A 20,649-nucleotide genomic window follows, 5' to 3' on the forward strand; every position below is an offset into this window, starting at 1 on the left:
TAATAATATAGGCTTCTATGCTTACCAAATGCAGAATATATTTGTTTCTATTGTTTTATTTTCAACTGTCTATCACTGCTCTTTACACTTAAAGTACATTCTAAAAAAAGTTTAGAAATTTCATTCTGGTGCTTTCTTTCTTTTTTTTTTTTTAATAATTTACTTTTATGTGCATTGGTGTTTTGCCTGCACATATGTCTGTGTGAGGGTGTTGGATCCCTGATTTGTAGATGTTTGTGGGCTGCCATGTGGATGCTAGGAATTGAACCTGGGTCTTCTGGAAGAGTAGTCAGTGCTTTTAACTGCTGAGCCATCTCCCTAGCCCCATGGTGCTCTAATTTCTAAATATTAGCATGTAAGTCATGACATGTTTGAGTATAGAACTTATATTTGGTTTCTGTTGTCTCTCTTGTGCCTGTTCCTGTTACTAGGAGGAAACAGTCCTGAAAGTCTTTAGAGCCCAAGGTCCTGAGAGATCAAAATCAAAACTATTTTTTAAAACAATAGAATTTTCTTTGCCCATTTTTGGGAGGTGGTGGTTGCTTTCAGTCTGTTGTGCATACTGCAGACTTTGCCAGAGCTAGCTACAAACAGGTGGTGATGTTATGACTATTTCACAGTTGTATGCTTATGTTTCCTAAAAGTTCTAATGTAGCACAATTAGGGTACACGTATGTGCATTTTCCACACAAGAGTTCATTTTGTTCTCTGTACTTTTAAGGACTTCTTACCAGGTTCTTCAGTTGTATCTGCCACACCTGCTGAAACTCCTTATCAGTCAATACATTTTATTTTGACATGCTGTAATTTTTTTGGACCTACATGGACAGCAAATAAAATGTGTATCACATGGTTTTTGCCTTACAAAATTTATAATTTTCTTCATTAAAAAATTAATTCGAAGCCAGGCAGTGGTGGCACATGCCTTTAATCCCAGCACTTGGGAGGCAGAGGCGGTCAGATCTCTTGAGTTTGAGGCCAGCCTGGGCTACAGAGTGAGTTCCAGGAAAGGCACAAAGCTACACAGAGAAACCCTGTCTCGAAAAACCAAAAAAAAAAAAAAAATTAATTCGAGCCCGGTGGTGGTGGTGGTGGCGCATGCCTTTAATCCCAGCACTCAGGAGGCAGAGCCAGGTGGATCTCTGTGAATTCGAGGCCAGCCTGGTCTACAGAGCGAGATCCAGGACAGGCTCCAAAACTACACAGAGAAACCCTGTCTCAAAAAACAAAACAACAACAATGACAACAAAATTAATTCGATATAAAACTCATGTTTGGATTTAGTATTTTGTCAGGTGTGATGGCACACACTATTAATCTCAGCATTTGGGAGGTAGATGCCAGTGGATCTTTGTGAGTTTCAGGTCAGCCTGATCTATATATTGAGTTCTAGAACAGACAGGACTACATAGAAAGACCTTGCCTCAAAAAATTTTATATATATATATGTATTCTACTCTAAAACAAAATGCACATTTCATACTTAAGAGTGTATCATTGGCTTGGGAATGGGGAGTTATGGTTACAGAGTTTTGGTATGAGATGAGAGAAATGTTCTGGGAATGGATAGTGGGGATGACTGTGCAACACTGTGAGTGTACCTAACGGTAATGACTCTATACTGAGAATGGTTAAGATGGTACAATTTGGCCTGAGGTTTATTTGCTGCATAAGCCTGACAATCTGAGTTTAAATCCCAGAATTCACGGAAAGTTGGGCATGGCAGTGTGTATCTGAATCCCAAGGGTCCTCCAGAAGATGGTGGGCAGAGAATGGAGACTTCTGGGATGCTTGAGGCTGGCTCGGTGTATGCAGAGGTAGACAACCTGTCTGCACCAGAGGAAGTCAAGAACTGACACCCCAAACAGTCCTTGTGTTTCTACATGAATGCCACGGCTCACCCATGCCTGCACTCACACACATGAATCCACATAGAATATATACAATAGACATATAGTATACATATATTAGCACAAACGAAAAACGTCTTCTCTAACACACAACTGCCCTAAAATGCTTTGAAAAGTGTCAGAGCATGGTCTAACTCGGTGAGATTCCTTCAATCTACCTCCAAGGAACTACATGAAACCATTAGTAAGAAACAAAAACCGAATGACAAACTGTCTTTCACTGGGTTTTTATAAAATTTAAGAGTTTACCTTTTATGTCTTCTGCAACAGAACATTTTTTGAATAGTGCTATGGTCCAAGTTAAGCTGCAGCATCTTTTTGAGACCAATCATTCAGAGCTTAAAGCAAAAAGGAATTGAAAATTTAAGGGCAGGTGAGATGAATGCTTTAAACAGCAAATACTGGTTTCATAACTTTTCACATTAGAAATGAAGATCCAATGAAATGCTTTTTAGGGCACACATGTAAATTGTCTTATGGTAATTATAATCTTCACTACCATGCATTCCTGGTTAAAACTGACGGCTTAAGAATTCCTTATTTGTTTGGTTTTGTTGGTGACAGTGTCTCACATAGCCCAGGTTGGCCTCAAAGGCTCTCTGAAGCTGAGGCTGCCCCTGAACTCCTGTTCTTACCTCAGGCTCCCAAGCGCCAGGGTTTTACACCCTCCTAATAACCACCTTGATGAAACAGTGAAAATATTTATTTTAAACTGACTCTAGAGTACTTGTCTATTTAATACTCCATGCCCCGGATGATCTGTGCCCCTAAAGAACTTCTTTTTCATACGGAAACACCATGGCTGTTCTGGAGAAAAACACTTACATGATTAATTGATTTGGAAGTGGAAACAGTCACTTCTTTTCTTTTTTCCATGGAACACCACTTTTTACTTGACAGACAACTATATCAGACAAACCATGGTTATTCAGACTTGGTATGCGGGTATATTTTTTTGAGGTGTACAAAATAAACCTATAAATTTAAATAAAACAGTTGGTAATTAAACTGAACTTTCAAGTGAAGATTCGATTCTGGGAAATTATACACACTTGCATCCAGATTAAGGTTTTCTACAAACTAGACTTTCCTGATGAGATGGTGTGACACTAACACATGTGATTTGGGAAACAACTTAATGAAATAAAACATATGGGGGATCTGTGACCACTCTTTTCCAAATAATCAAAGCATGATCTCACAAAAATTTTCCAAGTATAGTATAGATTAATAGAAAGTCACTTTTTGCTCTAGATTATTCATGGTAACTAACTTCGAAGCAAGTTTCACTTTGGCATTCTGGTGTAGCACTAGAGAAGATATCCACAATTATCTGAAAAATTTATTCAAGTTCTCCATTTTCCAGCTGCATGTATGTGTGAAGATATACTTTCTTAACTTATTTCAACCTGAACAACACACCCTAACACAGTGAATGCAGACACAGACAGGGAAACCCAGATGTCTTCTACCAAGTCAGATGTTAGGGAGACTTGAATAATGTAGCACATGTCAATCTACCAATTTTTTTTAAAGAAAATATGATTACTCATAAAAGTTATTTATTTTACATGTGGTGGGTTTGTTTTTAAATGAATTAACAGATTAATATTCTAAGTCTTAACATGTTACATAGTAATAGGTACACATTACAAAGCTCCTTGAGATCTCTGTTAATATTTAGGACTCTAACAGTCTCAAGATCAAAATTTGAAAACCACTGTTCTAAAAATTATAATGTACATCCTTAACTTTCTATATTCTTCTCCTATCCTTCATTATACAGTTGTTAGATACAGCATATAGAGAACTACCTATTACATCTACATATGAAAACTTCACATTCTGTATTTTTAAAAGTGAAGAAGTTCTGTTTACCCACATATTAACTATGGTGTTCTTCATTCATTTCTGAAGAGCTGAATTCAAGCCAGTTCGTTTTCTACAGACTGTAGAATGTTCTTAGTATTTCATGTAATCTAGTTATGCTTATTGGTTTTCTTTTATCCAAATAAATTTATTTCTTTGCTGCTCTTCAAGAGCATTTCAAGCCAGGCAGTAGTGACTCACACCTTTAATCCCAGCATTTGGGAGGCAAAGGCAGGAGGCTCTCTGAGTTCAAGGCTAGCCTGGTTTACAGAGTTCCGGGACAGCTAGGACTACACAGTGAAACCCTGTCTCAAACAAAACAACAACAACAAAAAGAATATTTACAGTAGCTGTAGACCTCAGAGTTGACAGGTTTTCCTTCCAGCATTTGAAGATGTTTCCATGCTGTTGGCCTCCACTACTTGTGATGAGAAGTGAGCACCACCTGAATCCTTGTTCAGGACACATTGATTCATTTTTCTCTAACTGCTTTTAAGCAACATAACTGCAAGGTGCTTAGACATTTTTTAAAAAAATATTTGTCCTGATTAAATCAAAGTTGACATGGACTCTCTTGAAATTATGAATCTGTTTTACAACAAAATTGGAAAATTTAAGTTATTTCTCCAAACACTTTTTCCAACTTCATTTTTTTCTCTTTTTCTTTGGTTATGCTACATATTCAAAAGTAGATCTGAAGGTTTTGTTCATTGTATTTTTATCTTTCCCCTACCATCCTTTGTTCCTCGGGTTGGGTAATTTCTATTAATTTAATCTTTAAATTCATTGACTCTTTCTCTCTAATCTGGTGCTAAGTTCAAGTAACTTGTTCAAGTTTTAGAATTTCTGTTTGTTTTTACAGTCTGTATTTCTCTTAAGAACTCCTATTTAATCTAAACATGTTTTCCTTTATACTCTTGAATATACAATAAAGTCTTGGATACATCCAAGATCTAGATCATCTTGTGGGGAGATGTCTTAGCTCCTTTTATTGTGTTCTTGAGTTTTGCTTTTGAGTATGAGTTACATCTTCCATTTCTTCATATAACTAGGACTTTAGATTGTGAGCATTGTGAAAGATATATTTTAAACAGCTGGAATTCTGTGAAATTTCTCTAAAAATGACTAATTGTTTTAGTAAACCACAAAATGTTTGCTAGACTTGATCTCAAGCTGTTTCCTCTGCTAGGTACAGGCTAAAAATCTCAGTCTAATTCCTTTGTCATTACTGTGCTGCTTAGAGTCTATCTTGGCCATATCAGGTATTAGACAAACATTTGGCATAGGTTATAACCAGAATGTGGTGTTTTTTTCTACGTGGCTATCTTCACCCCCATGTTCCCCCGTTAGCTTCTACCTGTAGTAGTATGAGAACAGCACTTTCTGGTTTTTCAGTGCCCCAGGGTTGAGACGCAGATTAGCAGTGTAGAGCAGGAAGCAGGGTCCGTGCTATTTCCTTCTAAGTATTGCTCTCCAGCATCTTCAGTCCTTTAATATTTTTTTTTTTTTTTGGTTTTTTTCGAGACAGGGTTTCTCTGTGTAGCTTTGCGCCTTTCCTGGAACTCGCTTTGGAGACCAGGCTGGCCTCGAACTCACAGAGATCCGCCTGGCTCTGCCTCCCGAGTGCTGGGATTAAAGGCGTGCGCCACCACCGCCCGGCTAATATTTTGCCCAGAGCTCATCATTCTATCCAGCAGGAGCAATGCAGGCCATTATCAGAAGCAGAAAGCTACACATACCTTTCGAAATAATCTCACAGATTTTATTTTCCTTTTGACATTAAACTGCCAAGCTCAGCATTAAAAATGAGGAATTTTTTTTCAATAAATTTAAAAATAAGTTTTAATAATTCTAAAACCTGAATAGATTCAGAAACAATTTCATGATGTTAAATCACAATAAAATTATTAAACCTTTGATCCCTATGATCCTGACATTGCAACATGGACAGCTTTTATTGGGTAGACCTTCTGGTCACAGAAAACATCAGTTCTGATAATGGAGGCTAGTCGAGTATAAAAGTATAAGGGAAAAGTTACTTGAGCGCTGAGATTATACCGTTCCTTTCCCTGAGTTACCCCACTGTATAAACCAGCATCTTTTCCAGGCTGTGCCTTGCTCTGGGAAATGCCACCTTGCAAACAGTGTCTGACTACGTTTTGAACACAGGTGCAGAAGCAGGTCATCTCTGCACTTTGTTGTGCACATAAACAATATCACCTGTCATGAACCACTCAAGAGGCGCAGACTGAAAGATAACACCCTTACATGTAAAAAGAGACCAAGGTAAACTGTACCCACATGTGCATATTTAAGTCCTATGAGGAAAACCAGGCCTGAGAACTTACAAACACACTAGACCAAAGAAGGATCCAGACTAAGTATAACACACCCATAAAGAAGAGGACACCTAACAATGCAATGGGGATAGCTCCTACCAACCTGTCATCTGATCACCCAGTGCGTGCACCAGGGGACCATCTGGCAAACGCTAGACCGTCACCTGCTAGACCATCGCCTGGGCTTTCGCCTGGCTCAGCTCACTATTGAAATGGCCTACTCCAATTGCAGACTGCTGTCATCTGTTTGTCTGTCTATAGAGATCATAAAAATCACCAGTCATAATTTATGTGTGTGGTGCTAGGGAGGACAAATAAATTTGTAAAGCATTCTGATTTTTTAGATCTTAAAGCAAAATTGTTCTCTACTCTCCTGGGCTCTCCAGTTTGGAGAGGGTTAGAGACACAAGGTTTAAAAAAAAGGAGGGGACACTTAGAAATGTCAACAAGAAGTACTAAGGAAACCAACTGAATGTTAGACACAATGTAATCTTTCATATACATCAACTCATAAAAATCAGAGGAACAGTACTTAAGGGTAAATGGTACATGCTGTAAAACTAAAATACTTAAAAGAGAAATCCAGTTCTGTAGAAATTGTTATTTCTTTTTTAAGGGTAGTTCTTCCTTTTGAGTTTGATTAAATATATAGGATACTTTCCCAGATAAAATTTGCCATGATTTTCAGATATTTAAAACCTCCTTCAAGAAGCTGGAGAGACAGCTCTACAGTTAAGAGCACTGACTGCTTCCAGAGGACCCAGATTTGATTCCCAGCACCCACACAATACATGTAACTCCTGTTCCAAGGGATATAATTCTCTCTTCTGGCCTCTGTGGGGACCAGGCATACACATGGTACACAGATATACATGCAGGTAAAACACCCATGCACATAAAACAAAAAATAAATAAATCTAAACAACAACAAACCACTGCTTCAAGCTAGGTTACCATCTCTTGCAAGCATAAAAGCTAACATTTTAAGTACTTCCTAACTGCGACACACTGTATCAGTTATTTACGTGCATTTTCACTGAATCCTGACAACAAACTTGTGAGGTAGTTACTACTCTTTTATTTTTATTTCATGTGCATATGTGTCTGTGTGAGGGTACCAGATCACCTGGAATGGGAGTTACAGACAGTAGTAAGCTGCCATGTGGTTGCTGGGAATAGAACTTGGGTTCTCTGGAAGAGTAGCCAGTATTCTTAACCACTGGACTATCTTAACCTCACAGGAACCCAGGAGATCAACACTACCTTATCTCCACCTCATAGATCAGACTCTTTTTTTTTTTTTTTTAAATACTAACCTACAAGTAACAGTTATTTCTGTGTGAGGTTTTCACACACATTCCCTTTCGGTTGGCCCCTCCTCCCTTGCTCCTCCCATTTCCTATTGTGCCCTTTGCCCCTTATCTTCCCATTTCTGTTTTTCTCTTTTGTCTCCTCCCACCCCTCCTTCAGAGCCTTCTTCCAGTCCCATAGACCACTTTCTAGCTTCTCGGTCTTTATCCACATTTTCTACCGTCTGGATTCGCATATTTAACAGATAAAGGCTAGGATGCCCATATGAGAGAGAACATACTGTGTTTTTCTTTCTTAAATTTGCTTACCAGACTTAAAATGTTTTCCAATTTCATCCACCTTCTGCAAATTTCATTTTTCTTTACAAATGAATAAAACCACATTTGTATATATGTACATTTTCATTATTTATTTACCTGTTGATGGACATCGAGGGTAATCATATTTCCTCGCTACTGTAAAAGGAGCAGCCTTAAACATGAATGGACAAGTGTCTCTGCAGTAGGATGTGGCATCTTTTGGGTATATGTCCAGAAGTGATATTGCTGGGTCATATGATAGATGAGAGGCCTCCACACCGATTAGCACAATGGCTAACCTCCCTGGCTTAAATTCACACCAGCAGTGTATTAGGGTTCCTATTCTCTACATCCTCTCCAGTATTTCTTTGCCATTTGTTTTCTTGATGTTTACCATTCTTACTGAGGTGAGAGGAAATCTCAAAGTAGTTTTAATTTACATTTCTCCAAAGGCTAGAGATATTGAACATTCAAAAAAATTTGGGCTATTTTTATTTCTTCTTTTGCAAAATAATCTGATCAGGTCATTGGCCTACTTACTGATCATCTGTTTTGTTCCTCTGGTATTTAATTCTTGCAGTTTTTAAATATTCTAGATATTAGAGCCATGTCTCAGGTATAAGGATTTTCTCCTGTCCTGTAGGCTGCTTGTTTTTTTTTTGTTTTTTTTTTTCTGATAGTTTCTTTTTCTGTGCAGAAGCTTTTTAATTTCACATGGTCTCCTTAGTCAATTCTTGGTGCTACTTCCTGTGTGAGTGGGCTCTACTCAGGAACTTGTTGCCTCTGCCTATGTCCTGAAGTGTTTCACTTATGTTTTCCTATAGCAGCCTCTGTGTTCTAGTTTTAAATTAAGGTCTCTGATCCAATGTGAACTGATTTTTGTGCAGGGTAAAAAAGATGGATCAAACTTCATTCTTCTGTAGGTAGACATCCAGTTTTGCCAGGCTGTCTCTTTTCTAGTGCATTTAAAAAATAACTTTGTCAAAAATTAGATGTGTACAGCTACATTGGTTTATCTTTGGGTCTTCTATTATGGTCCGTTAGTCTACATGTCTGTTTTTATTCAAGTGGCACAGTCTTTATCACTATGGCTCTGTCGTATAATTTGAGGTCAGGACATGTGACGTCTCTGGCTCTGTTCTTTCTGCTGAGTTCTGTTTACTTGATCTTTTGTGTTTACATATGAATTTTAGGATTGTTTTCTGTTTCTGTGAAGAATGTCATGGAAATTTTGATGATGATTCTACTGAATCTGTAGATTGTTTTTGGTAGTGTAGTTATTTTCACTATATCAATTTTGCTAATCCAGTAACATAACAAGCCTTTTATTTATTTATTTTTTTGTCATATATTATCTTCAGTTTCTTTTTTCAGTGTCGTTTTGTCTTATTTACTGTATCCTTTGCCTTATGGAAGCTTCTCAGTTTTAGGAGGTCCCATTTATTAATTGTTGCTCTCAGTATCTGAGCTACTGGTGTTATATTTAGAAAGTAGTCTCCTGTGCCAATGTGTTCAAGACTACTTCCTACTTTCTCTTCTATTAGGTTCAGTGTAACTGGATTTATGTTGAGGTCTTTGATCTACTTGGACTTGAGTTTTGTGCATGGTGATAGATATGAATCTATTTGCATTCTTCTACATGTTGACGTCCAGTTATGCCAGCACCATTTGTTGAAGATGGTTTCATTTTTTCCATTGTGCAGTTTTGGCTTCTTTGTAAAAAATCAGGTGTTCATAGGTGTGTGGGTTAATGTCAGGGTCTTCAATTCAATTCCATTGGTCCACATGTCTGTTTTTATGCCAATACTAAGCTGTTTTTATTACTATAGCTCTATAGTAGAGGTTGAGGTCAGGGACGGTGATGCCTCCAGAGGTGGCTTTATTATACAGGATTAAAGCTTTTGCAGTAGACACCTTTCACTTCCTTCATTAGGGTTATTCCTAGATAGTTTTTTTTCTTTGAGGCTATTGTAAAAGGCATGTTCTTGTTGACTCAGCAAGTCTAGTGTTGGTGAACATACAAGTACTCTGTGAAGAGATCTGCTGGGTCAGATGAAGACACGGAAGCTCAGAGATGCTATTAGTGCCCAAAGTTACCCTTAGCAGAACAGCTGGGTGGGATTTTCATACTTATCTCTCAATCTCAAGTTTCTAAAACACACTGTCTCTAAGGTCATTCTGTGGTAATTAGAAAAACAACATATCCAAGGAAGAAACAGAAGCACACCCAGAGGTGTATCTAATCTTATTTTAAATGTACATCTCTCTAGTTGCAAATAATGAGATGCTACAGAGGTACACACAGATTAAAAACACATATAAGAATGTGTTTGTGAGCCGGGCGGTGGTGGCACACGCCTTTAATCCCAGCACTCGGGGGGCAGAGGCAGGCGGATCTTTGTGAGTTCAAGGCCAGTCTGGTCTACAAAGCGAGATCCAGGAAAGGCGCAAAGCTACACAGAGAAACCCTGTCTCAAAAAAAAACCAAAAAAAAAAGAAAGAAAAAAAAAGAATATGTTTGTGGGTAGAGAAGAATAAAACGAAATAAGAGAGAGGTAGAACCAGAGCAAAAACTGATACAAGAAGCTCTTTTACAATTGATAGGGGCTAGCTACTTACCTGTTTCTGAATGTGAGACATACTAACTTGGGAAAAGAATTTTAACCAATGGCTTTTTTTGGTGCTAAAAATGAAAAAAAAATCTTTTCTTTGGGGACTCTGTGTAGCTGTACTGTCGACAACATTATACAATATATATTGATGATGTTTATTAATGTGTGTGTGCTCAAGCACATATACTGTGGCACATGCGTGGAAGTCAGAGGACAAATTGTGGGAGTCCACTGTCTCTTTCCACCATGTGGATGTGGGGATCACACCCAAGCTGTCAGGCTTGGCACTTTGACCAGCTGAGCCATCTAGCACTCGCCAGAACAACTTTTCTTTGCTTTTATTTCTATGTCTTAGTTGGGTGTGAATGTATGCCACATGTATGCACAGCTGCCTGCAGAGGACAGAAAAAGGCATCCATCTCCTGGAGCTGGTTGTGACCAGTGACGTGGAGTTGAGAATGAAACTCAGGTCCTCAGGAAGAAAATCAAGTGCTCTTCAGAGCTAAGTCACCTCTCCAGCCCCCAGGACGACTTTTCTTATAAGGGAATTCTTTTATTTATATTTTAAAAATTATTATTATTATTATTGTTATTATTATTATTATTATTATTATTATTATTATTATTATTATTGGTGTTTTGAGACAGGGTTTCTCTGTGTAGCTTTGCGCCTTTCCTGGAACTCGCTCTGTAGACCAGACTGGCCTCGAACTCACAGAGATCCGCCTGGCTCTGCCTCCCGAGTGCTGGGATTAAAGTCATGCGCCACCACTGCCTGGCTAAAACTGCTAGACTAAAGATGACAAATGTCTGATTTTCAGATTTCTTCTGAGTTAAGCTGACAGAGATAATGTGTAATTAACACGGATGTGTAAGTAAGTATGCTACTGTGGTGATATTTTATCTGTGTCCCCCAGTAAAGTTTATCTGAGGATCAGAGGAAAAAGCCAGCCACTATATTAGACACAGAAGTCAGGCAATGGTAGCACACAACTTTAATCCTATCACTCATCACTTGGGAGGCAGGGATCTGTCTGGATCTCTGTGAGTTCAAGGCCACACTGGGAATAGAGCCAGGCGTGGTGGCACACACCTTAAATTCCAATACTAGTTAACCATAAAGGTCTGGATGTCTGCACAGACAGACAGGAAGTGAGAGCTGGGCAGGAAGAGGAAGTGATGTAGCTGGGCGGAGACAGGAAATAAGTTAGAACAGAAATGAATATAGGCATGGGTCTACAGGAAGTAGGTCTTTGGAAGCTGCAGAGTTGGTGATGTGAGGTTAGCTGTGGCTTTTCCTTTTCCTCTGATCTCTCAGGTTTTAACCCTGATATCTGTGTCCAGGTTTTTTATTTAATAAGACCTTTTTTTTTCTTTTTTTTTTTTTTTGGTTTTTCGAGACAGGGTTTCTCTGTGTAGCTTTGCGCCTGTCCTGAAACTCACTTGGTAGCCCAGGCTGGCCTCGAACTCACAGAGATCCGCCTGGCTCTGCCTCCCGAGTGCTGGGATTAAAGGCGTGCGCCACCACCGCCAGGCTTAATAAGACCTTTTAAGATTCGTGTTACATGCTACACATGAGACATGGCTGAAATCCAAACCTAAATTTTCCTTGTTTTTAAATATTTACTTTTAAAATGATGTGTACGTGTATTTTGTGTGTATGCACATGTGTGCAGGTGTCTGCTGAGAACAGAGGCATTGGATCCTCATAGGGGCTTTAGTTGTGGGCTGCCTGACATGGGTGCTGGGAATTGAACTCTGGTTCTCTGCAGGAGCAGTATGCATTCTGAACCACTGTGCCATCTCTCCAGCCCCTCCCTGTTTTTGTTAAATAAAGGATGTTGCTACAAGATTATAAGGTTATGGAAAACTGCCAAAATACTTCTTGGAAACATACTGTTCTATCTGTATTAGTTTATAAAAGAATGAAGTCTTTATAGTTTATATAAGCACATAAATAAGGAACAAGGTAGCAGCCTTAAATGTATAAGTGAAAAAAGAAACAAAGAAAAATAATGAAGACACAGAAGTAAATGGTCCAACTTTAGGTGGTTATTATTATTATTATTATTATTATTATTATAAAATAGCAGAGCCTCATTAGACAGCCCAGGCTGGCCTCAAACTAGCAGACCCGTCTGCACCTGTCTCCCAAGTGCTGGGGTTAAAGGCGTGTACTACCATCCCTGGCTCTCAGTAACAACTGTTTGAAAAGCAAGCAAAAGTCCTCTTTGAAAAAGAGAATCAGACAACAGTACTGGTGTAGCTGCTCAACAGAATAAATTAAGTAATAAAAAGGAGAACATAAAGGACTCTCACATGCTCTGTAAAGGGAGTTGTAGTTGCAATTACAATCTTACTCCAACAGTGGGGTGGAAAGTAACAATTTAGAGGCTGATTTTTTTTAAAAAATGACTTCAAGGGCCCTCCAACAGGAGTTAAAGTTTGACACACAACAAAACGTTGTGTAGTCATAGTTTTTTAGTAACACGAGAAAATTCTTTACTACTGTATGGTGGAGGAAGGAGGGCATAAAATTGTATTTACTCTGAGTTCTAAATATAAATAGCATGGTAACATTATTGCTGCTTGTTTGTTTCAGTGCTGGGATGGAACCCAAGGCCGTGGACACTGGGCAAGCACCTTGCCACTGAGCTACATGCAGTCCACTGCTGCTTCTTTTAAAACTGTAAAATTATACGCTTTCCTATTACCAAGTCTTAACAGTCAGACTGGAGACTGCTGGTCTGGTAGAGATAAAACCAGCTAATAAACAATATCAGGGGTAGCTAAAACAAAACAAACAAAAATACCAAAGAACAACTTTCCCCCAAATTGTTATCTGAAAAATTTTCTTCCAATCCTCTAACAAGTCATCTATAAACTATGCCAGAACATAATAATAAAGATTTTAAGAGCTGCAGAGCAGTAGTGGTGCACTCGGGAGGCAGAGGCAGGTGGATCTCTGTGAGTTCAAGGCCAGCCTGGGCTACAGAGTGAGTTCCAGGAAAGGCGCAAAGCTACACAAAGAAAAGATAATAACAGCTAATGTTTCTATTTTTAGTGCTGTTTCAGATGCTGTGATTTCCCACATAGTACTGTCTTATCTTTATAGCACTGCTATGGAGAGAGTTACAGAGAGGTTAAATCTGAGTTAGTAAAACCCAGGCAGCATGATCCCAGAACTTCAATTACTCCTGCTCTGATTGTCTTACCCATGTTAGTTCATGAGACAAAGGTGTTTACATTCTAAAAGCTGAACAAGATACAAAAGGGGAAGCCTACACCTCCATATATACAACATGAGCACACAAATGGCAGCTCACAGAAAACAAGAAGAGCTCCCAGGAACCCCAAATTTCGGGGTAAGTCAGTCAGTCAGCTTTTCTAGATTTGACTCAGGAGACTGAGAGAAGAGACTGAATTCAATTAGGTCCTTAAGGCTGGGGAAGAGAGGAACACAGGGCACTAGAGAGAGGAAAGGGGGATGTGTAGTTCAGACAGGTGGCATACCACGTGTCATTTGAAAATAAGGCACATAAGATTTGGCCGAGAGATTATTATCATAAAGGAAGAAGAATAGAAAGAAGAAAGCAAAAGACCGAGTCTGAGCCTTGAGAAAACATTCTTAGGGATAGCAGGACAGCTGCTGTGAAACTCAAGAGGTTGTAGCTCGATGACCATTGGTTGACTGAAATGGCCATTACTGCATATTGTTACAGAGAATAAAAAACCCGTACAAATGAGCCTAGTGATTTTACAAGGGGAAAGTAAAAGCAAGATGATGCACTGCCTGAAAGCAGCAGAGGTTCTTCTGGGAATGTGATTTCAAAGTCTGGATATATAGATTTCTCCAGATAACCAGCAATTTTCTAAGTTTGGTTTTACTCTCTCTAGAATGCATAATGTTCTGAATGTAGTTGTTATTCTGAGAAGACAAGATTGTCTAAGTTCTTCAGAGTATGTATATTCCACACCCCAGTATCCACATATCTACAAACCCACCCTCAATGCCACACACACATTGTGGTAAAACACTCAGTATCCAATGACACTGTCAGTTATCTTCAACAGTAGAAACTTCTATGGCTCTTCATTAGTGCATTAGCATTGACTTATTTTTCAAAACAAGAAAAAGAAACGAGGCATGACTGTTTCAAGTATCATATGGACTTCATAATATAGAGTGAAGTAACCCTTCTAAGCCATCACACAAATAAGCAGTATTTTATCTCCATGGCAACATCTACACTGCTAACCCAAGCGTATGTCCACATTATCTGGTAAGTTTGTTTAATGGCAGTACTACTGCTTTTACTGGACCAAGTCTTAAGTTCTTTCTACAGTTTTATAACATGCTTTATTTTTAAAACATGCCTTGACTTTTATTACTTAAAAAGGCTTCATATTTATTCACTTTCTGATTCTGTTTGTGCCTTCAACACATTCACGATTTTCTGCTCTTCAATAAGGATGTATGCTTGAACCTTTCTCAGACATACTCGGTCCACGTGGAGCCAGCAAAAGCCCTGCTGAGGTGCTTCTGTGTTTTAGACAAGTTCATAAGGACTTTAGGTCTTAACAGCACCAACCCCTTGAGGTCTGCTTGGGCACACATCACAAGTGGCTCTTGTTGATTTCTCAACCTTGGTATTAAGGTAAACAATCTTATCTATAGTTTTACGAGAGGCTGTACTGTAGGAAAGCCTATGATGGTATGTCAAATACGGGACCATTGTGACAGCTTCTGAGAATTGTTGCTGGAGTGTATAAGATGGTTTTTGATTCATTTATATTTGTTTTTATTTCATCTGACCGCCTCTAATGCAGGGTCATAAAAAGTACTTCAATTATTGTTTAGTAAGAGCCAAAGTTTGAGCTGAAGAGATGGCTCATCTGTTGAAGGCTAAGGCTCACAACCAAAATTTGAACACCTTTTAATTGCTACAACTGTTTTTCACACTAAAAATGTGACAGCCCTCAGAGTACTTTTTCAAAGAAGCAACACAAACTTCTCATTAAAATATGATCCATAGAAATAGGATTTAAAATTAGACTTACCTTTGATTCGAGGTAGACATTTGCTGATGACATTTTTGTGATTTTGCATATGTAACTAACTAAAGAGATGGCACAAAGAATAAACAAGCTGTCGTTAATTAATGCTCGAATAAACACAGTCCATTTCAGTTGATTTTCTGGGACATCTCCATGGACTAGCATTGCACAGGTCAAGTTCACAGCTAAGAAGAGGAGGCTTGCCAGTGAAAAGCCCAAATGCAGTAGAATTCTGTAAGAAAAAAAAAGTTTACTTGATGTTTATGAAATTATTAAGAATTGAGTGTTATTTCAGGTACAAGAATTCTTTCAGCCTAAAATACTTATAATTTTATTAAATACAAATTTAATCATCTCTCAGAGTTACTTTATGTCTACCATTATAACTTATTGTATGAACTATTTCAAAATGGCACAGATTCTAAAGCATTACTTTAGGAATAATCCATGTGTTAAAATAAACACTGACCTGTGGAATTGAAGAAAATACTGAACCATTTTAACACCATTTCAGGCAATCATGAAGTTTTCACTTTTATAACGACAGCGTCCATTTGCATTGACCTTCATATTCTAATAATTACTGGGTTTTAAAATTTGTCTAGAAAATTAATATGCTGTGCCTAGTTAATTTCACCACAGTATTAATTTATTCTTTTTTCTTGTTTTAGTTTTTCGAGACAGGGTTTCTCTGTATAGCCCAGGCTGTCCTGGAACTCACTTTGTTGACCAGGCTGGCCTTGAACTCAAAGATCTGCCTGCCTCTGCCTCTGGAGTGCTAGGATTAAAAGCCAGTCGTAGTATTTTAAGAGCTATGGGAAATGTATCTTAAACAATGTTTGAGTCCATTACCTGATTATCTATAGCAAACATGTGTTTCAAACTTGACCAAAAAAGAAGACAGGAACAGAACATGTAGTTCCCAAGCACTCATCATAAAATCTCTTGTAAGGTGTAGCCATCTGTACCAACTAGCTGTTACCAGCTCTTTTGTGAAAATGATCCCAGGTCAAATACATTTGTCCCCACAAATTAAGTATGTATGGTCTAGTAATTTACTTTGTATTCTAGCATTTTCTATTTTGGATTGCTTTCAACAATGGACTGTGGGAGTCCACAGAGGTTTCCTAGTGAGATCTGAGCTTGTTTTACCCAGCAGGACTGCATAAGAGGATGATTAGACCACAGGCCTGGGTACCAGATGTTTGGAAGGGTCTACACTTGGCTGTATCTAGCAAGGGGGAGGTCTTTTGCCTCGCCCCTTGGCATTGTTATAAAAAGCCATTTTGAATCAAGTTCTGGTCCGGTGGATATTGATCCAGGTACTCCTGAAGCTATCCTGTGTTTCTGTCTTTTCTCTCATTGGGTAGGCCTATCATTCTATCTACAAGTTCCTTATTCTTCTCTCCACCTCATAGGAACCCTGAAAAAGGTAGGAGTGGGTTCCCCACAATGAATATCAAACTGTCTGTCCTTGGAGATAATTTACAAAAGATAAATCTGTAATCGGTACTAAGGCAATGCATAATTGGTAATAAGAAAACTGGTGAGTATACAAGCGAAGCAAAAAGATTTTACTTTGGAAAATATTAGTTACTTTAAAAACATTTTTGGCCAGGCGGTGGTGGCACATGCTTTTAATCCCAGCACTCAGGAGGCAGAGCCAGGCGGATCTCTGAGTTCGAGGCCAGTCTGGTCTACAGAGTGAGATCCAGGACAGGCACCAAAACAACACAGAGAAACCCAGTCTCAAAAACAAAACAACAAACAAACAAACAACAAAAAAAGAAAAACATTTTTGAGAGGGTCTTGCTATACATCCCAAACTGTCTTCCTCCTTCAGCCTCCCCAGGGTTGGGATGATAGCATGTGCTACCACACTTGGTAAAGTATAAACCAAACAATAGAAAGACTAGTTATAAAGCCTCAAATACACAAATGACCTTATTATGCTATGTAGTGAATTAGAATAGGTCAGGAAACCAAGGCATAGAAAAATTGAGTGAGTTGTGAGAACTGGGTCTGAAACTCATGTCTCTTGACTCATTTACTGTTTGCTCTGTTGAGATTAATCAGTACAGAAACTGCTTAGCTCAGGAAACTCTGCGTACACTAGCTGTTGCTTATGTGGACTCAGGAAGGGGGAGGAGGAAGAGAGGAGGGGAAGCGGGGGAGGGAATAAGCATGGGCATCATGTCTATCACAGCTGAAGGGAGAAAATGGACTGCTGGACTTACCTCCTTTGAACCAATCTAATGACTGAATTTTCTATAAGACGGCAAAGGCACCCTCGGCAATTCCTTCCTTTTACCTTTTCCAACCAACTGTTAAAAACATTTACTTAGGGGGCCTGGAGAGATGGGTTAGCAGCTAAGAGCACTGGCTGCTCTTCCAGAGGACCTGGGTTTAAATCCCAGCACCCACACATGACAGCTCACAACGGTCTGTAACTCATATGTGTGATGCACAGATAAACATGCAGGCAACACACCAATATCCATAAAGCAGAGAAGTAAATTAGAACAATTCCTCATATCTTTTAGATACTAAGCATCAATATGAATGAATTAATTCTTTAGATCTTTTAGACAGAAAACTTGATACTCATGAAACTTACTTGTGTTTGTCAAGTTCAGTGGCACATCTGACTTTACATATGACCTATAAAGAGAGTATGAAAAGAGTTTTGAAAACACATGTAACAGAATTTTTCAGTTTATTTTGACTTTGTGCTTCAAGTGATACAGCTATAAAGTTCAATGCTTTTGGTTGAACTATTGTGAAATGAAAACAGGCATCCAAATACTTAAATTTCTACCATAAATATCCAACAAAATTATCTGTTTAAATATGTATTGAACTTTTGCTATACAGCAGATACTGTGCTAGGTGGCTTGCCATCTATTGTAAACTTTTTAAAAAGTGAATTAGTTTCGTTTTGTGGGCATGGGTGTTTTGCCTGCCTGCATGTCTGTGTGCCATGTGTGTGCCTGGCAACTTTAAAGACCAGAGGGCATCAGATCCATACACTGAAGTTACAGACTGTTGTGAGCCAATGGGAGACGTGGGTGCTGGGAATTGAACCCAGGTCCTCTGGAAGAGCAGGCAGTGCTCTTAAACCACTGAGCAATCTCTCCAGCCCCTACCTTAAACTTTTTATTAGTCATGTTTTGTTCTAAAATAGAGCTTGTTATTTAATATCAATAGAGCTCTGGTTATATCTTCTTTTTGTTTTTTGAGACAGGAACTCACTATGTAACTATGGCTGTGCTGGAACTCACTCTGTAGATCAGGGTGGTCTTGAACTCACAGAGATCCACCTGACTCTGCTTCCCAAGTGCTGGGATTAAAGGCATGCATCACTATGCCTGGCTAGGATTGAAGGTTTTTATATTCCAAAGCATGGAATTTCACTAATCTGGTATTAACATACAGTTGTACACAAAAGGAATACAAAACAGAAATGGGAAGACCAGTGACAAGATTACTGAAATATGGTATGAATTTTGGTGGTCTGGAAAGAAAAACAAACTATAAATGCTATGCACAAAAATATTCTAAGTACTCAGGAACTTACTGATTTCACTCAAATATTTCTTGAGCACTTATTACTATTCCATGTTCTTTGATATGGTGGCATGTGCCTGTAATCCTAACACTTGGCAGGCAGAGGCAATAGGAGAATGATGCAGGATTTCAGGTTAGCCTGGGCTACATGGTTAGATTGTCTCAAAACAAAGACAAAGGAAAACAAAACAGTGTGTGGGGGGAACAGCTATCTCATGCTCTATGTAAAGTGTCATAGATTCACAAACATAGTTACTATTTATATTTTGAAGGACCTCGTTGCATAAAAAAGTAAACCATCTACTTTGACATATTATGGCACAAAGGCACTAGTGCTTACATAAAATTTAGAAAGAGAGAAAGAGTAATGATTCCAGGAAAGAATAGGAGATAAGGGGAGATTATAAAGAGTGAGTCTGGGCTTCTCAAAGGAACCAAGTTATGAAGGCTAAATAATTGGGTACTAAGCAGATAAATGTTTAGGTCTAGTCTACTGCATTTGGCTAACATACCACCATGTACCAAAAGCTCAATGTATGGAACAATCTGAAATATTACCCCATTAGTCTCTAAATTGTACTACTTACATCATTCTCAGATTTGCCCATTTTCTGTCTTCATTACCACAATGGATTATTTCAAGAGCCTTTTAATTGATTTCTCTAAGTCCACTGCTTACTCCATCTACTTCTTTAGAAGACAACTCTTCCCTTTTATCACCTTTCCTTTTCTGTGTCCAAGTGATTAAATTTGGAAATTGTGGTAAAAAATATATATAGAATATAAAAATCACAATGTCACCATTAAAAATATCTGCTCCAGTGGCATGAAGTCACTCACACAGCTATGCAACCATCACCGTCAGCCTCCACAGCCTTTCCATTTTTCCAGTCCACTTAAAAAACTCCCCATTCTTCTTCTTTCAGCCTCTCACAACCATTCTATTTCCAGTAACTATAAATTTAGCTCCATTTATATAACTAGACTCATCCAATATTAATACTGTGACTGACTTATTTCACTTAGCACAAATGCTTTTAAGATTCATGTGTCAATTTCCTTAAGACTATATATATATGTATAATATATACATATATATTTATGCATTTACTCATCATTGGTAGGTAGCATATACATTTTTGTCTTTTGTGAATAATGCTGCTATGAATATCTATATTCTATGTAAAATTTTAAGACATTATTTAGTAGTAAGTTGTATATTTACCTATAAGTACTTGATTTAACATTTCCTTTAAAAAGTGAATTCACATGTAACCACAACATAATTAAAAATATTGTATATTTAAAGATTATTTTATGTGTTTATTTGCATGCCTGCACGTGCAGTGCTACAGAGGTTAGAAAAAGGCACCAGATTCCCTGGAACTAGAGTTACTATGGTTGTGAGCCACCACATGGTCCTAGTTCCTCTGCAAAAGCAGCAAGTGCTGTTAACTGGTGAGCTACCTCTCCAGCTCCATTAATATAAAACTCAATGTTGAAACAGTAGTATTTTAAAAGTTATTTTCAGTTTTAAATTCTTTTCATGTTGTGCCTGTATGCATGTATGTGAGCCATGTGCTTGCCTGGTCCCTACAGAGATCAGAAGTTTGCACTGAAACCCTTGGAACTGGAGTTCTAGATGGTTATGAGGCACCATGTGGGTGTGTAGCACTGTCCCTGG

The 20,649-nt window shown here is 38.4% G+C and overlaps 1 protein-coding gene across 1 annotated transcript in view; it reads right to left on the reverse strand.

Annotated features, from left to right (window-relative positions):
- Gpr137c (G protein-coupled receptor 137C) overlaps positions 1–20,649 on the reverse strand; it is a 60,892-nt gene that overhangs the window by 17,062 nt on the left and 23,181 nt on the right. The window contains exons 2-3 of the mRNA XM_052733469.1: positions 18,016–18,059; positions 15,402–15,630 (exon numbers count right to left, since the gene is read on the reverse strand). Coding sequence (XP_052589429.1) covers positions 15,402–15,630; positions 18,016–18,059 — 273 coding nt within the window. The remainder of the gene's footprint in view (positions 1–15,401; positions 15,631–18,015; positions 18,060–20,649) is intronic.

Source organism: Peromyscus californicus, unplaced genomic scaffold (genome assembly GCF_007827085.1).
Source record: "Peromyscus californicus insignis strain IS unplaced genomic scaffold, ASM782708v3 Scaffold_12__1_contigs__length_115047231, whole genome shotgun sequence".
Taxonomy (NCBI): domain Eukaryota; kingdom Metazoa; phylum Chordata; class Mammalia; order Rodentia; family Cricetidae; genus Peromyscus; species Peromyscus californicus.